Genomic DNA, 1,954 nt, shown 5'->3' on the forward strand with positions numbered 1-1,954 from the left:
AAAGCCTTCAGCCCGGTGCGGTCCGTCCGGAAAAACGGCCTCTCGGAGCACAACCTGGGCATCTCCCGCAGCAAGACCCCCGTGGACGACCCCATGAGCCTGCTGTACAACATGAACGACTGCTACTCCAAGCTGAAGGAGCTGGTGCCCAGCATCCCGCAGAACAAGAAAGTGAGCAAGATGGAAATCCTGCAGCACGTTATCGACTACATCCTGGACCTGCAGATCGCCCTGGACTCGCACCCCAGCATCGTCAGCCTCCACCACCAGCGGCCCGGGCAGAGCCCCTCCTCCAGGAGCCCGCTGACCACGCTGAACACGGACATCAGCATCCTCTCGCTACCTCCCGGGCCCCTCGCCCTTACCCCGGTCTCGTTTTCTCCTCGCAGGCGTCCGAGTTCCCCTCAGAGCTCATGTCGAGCGACAGCAAAGCGCTTTGTGGCTGAATCGAACGGTGAGTGCAGCCCTCCCCACCCCTAAGCTTCAGGTAAAAAGTAGCCTCCCCGGGGAGCGGGAGGCGCGAGGGCTGCTGCTCCGAAAAACCGGCTCCAAAAGTTGCTTGGGAGATGCCTTTACCGTCAGTAAGAGATCGGGTCTAACAGCTGAGCCTTAACAGTCGGAAGCGTGTATTTCCCTGCTAAGGTTCATTAAGCAGCTCCCGTACAACTTGCTGCTTAAGGCAGATTCTCTCGTTATCTTGGAGTCTTTTAACTTCCTGGGCCAAAGCGACTGTTGAAGTTGGGGAATCTTGGTGGAATTCCTTGATTCTGTGATGTGGGATTGTCTGCGCTATCAGCTAAATAAGTGACTGCTTTTAATCAAGTAATTGCTGTAAGAGGCGGACTGGCGCCTCTGAGCATTGCATTTACAGAGATCTAAATAGAGATTGGACGGAGAATCCTCTTCCTACCCTTTCCCTCGAGTGTATGTTATTTTAATGTTCAATTTGTGCTCTTGAGAGCGAGTGTGTGAGCGTGTATGTGTTGCATCTGGACGCCAGGGTTTGCCCAATCTCTGAGTGTTTGGTTAAATGTTCAAACTGTGGCTTCCTCTCTGGCGCCAGTCTGTCCGGATCTCTGCCCTGTTAGCATTCTCCTAAATATGCCTCTTTTCAATCTCTTGCAGGTGTTCCACTGATGAGATTTTTTTTTTTTTGCACAAGAAAATGTCTACAGGATTTTTTTTTTGAGGTGCTGAATTTATTTTTCAGCTGTATCTGGAGGGGAAAATCCACGTTTAACTAAAAGGACCTTTTAAAATTAATACAGAAGAAAAAAAAAAGCAAGATTGATCTTTATCCCCACCCTGTTCTTCAACTTGGACTGAACCTAGTTATTTATGAAGAGACTCTTAAATACCCTTTCCCTAGTTGGAAGGCTTCCTTTATATACTATTCCCAACGTGGGGAGCGAAACAAAAATCTCACAAGGAGTTGCCCATTTTAAAGCAGACTTTGCCTTTTTTTTCCAAAGGTGGAGCGTGAGTACCAGAAGGATCCAGTGTTCAGTTTTTTAGGAAAGTCTGTGGTCAGAAATTACCTTTTTGACACAAACCTAGGACTGAATGCTGTGTATATATTTATATATAAATATATATATATGAGTGAAACCTTGTGAACTCTTTAATTAGAGTTTTCTTGTATAGTGGCAGAAATGCACATTTCTGCAAAAAGTGTAATGATGTACTTAATCATGCTAAACTTTTCATAAAAGTTTAGTTGTAAACTTAACCCTTTTTATACAAAATAAATCAAGTGTGTTTATTGAACTGATTGCTTGCTTTATTCTTTGGGGACCAACTGTTTGCTGGCTTTGATTTGTGTTGTGGTTTTGTTGTTTGGTTTTTTTTATTTTAAATACTTACACATTCTGTTATGACTTTACCAAGTAAAAATTCAAATATGTAGAGAATATAAAGAATAAAATTACCTGAAGTGAATAATAATTCTTGTAAC

General features: G+C 44.6%; 1 protein-coding gene across 1 annotated transcript in view; it reads left to right on the forward strand.

The window, feature by feature from the left end:
- The window catches only part of ID2 (inhibitor of DNA binding 2), an 8,016-nt gene extending 6,332 nt beyond the window's left edge, over nt 1–1,684 (forward strand). Inside the window, exons 2-4 of the mRNA XM_035895329.1 lie at nt 5–341; nt 386–454; nt 1,126–1,684. Of these exons, the coding sequence (XP_035751222.1) occupies nt 5–341; nt 386–446 (398 nt within the window). The 3' untranslated portion in view covers nt 447–454; nt 1,126–1,684. The remainder of the gene's footprint in view (nt 1–4; nt 342–385; nt 455–1,125) is intronic.
- Nucleotides 1,685–1,954: the final 270 nt, after the last annotated feature.

This window comes from Egretta garzetta, unplaced genomic scaffold (assembly GCF_000687185.1).
Source record: "Egretta garzetta isolate BGI_Z169 unplaced genomic scaffold, ASM68718v1 scaffold15, whole genome shotgun sequence".
NCBI classification, from domain to species: domain Eukaryota; kingdom Metazoa; phylum Chordata; class Aves; order Pelecaniformes; family Ardeidae; genus Egretta; species Egretta garzetta.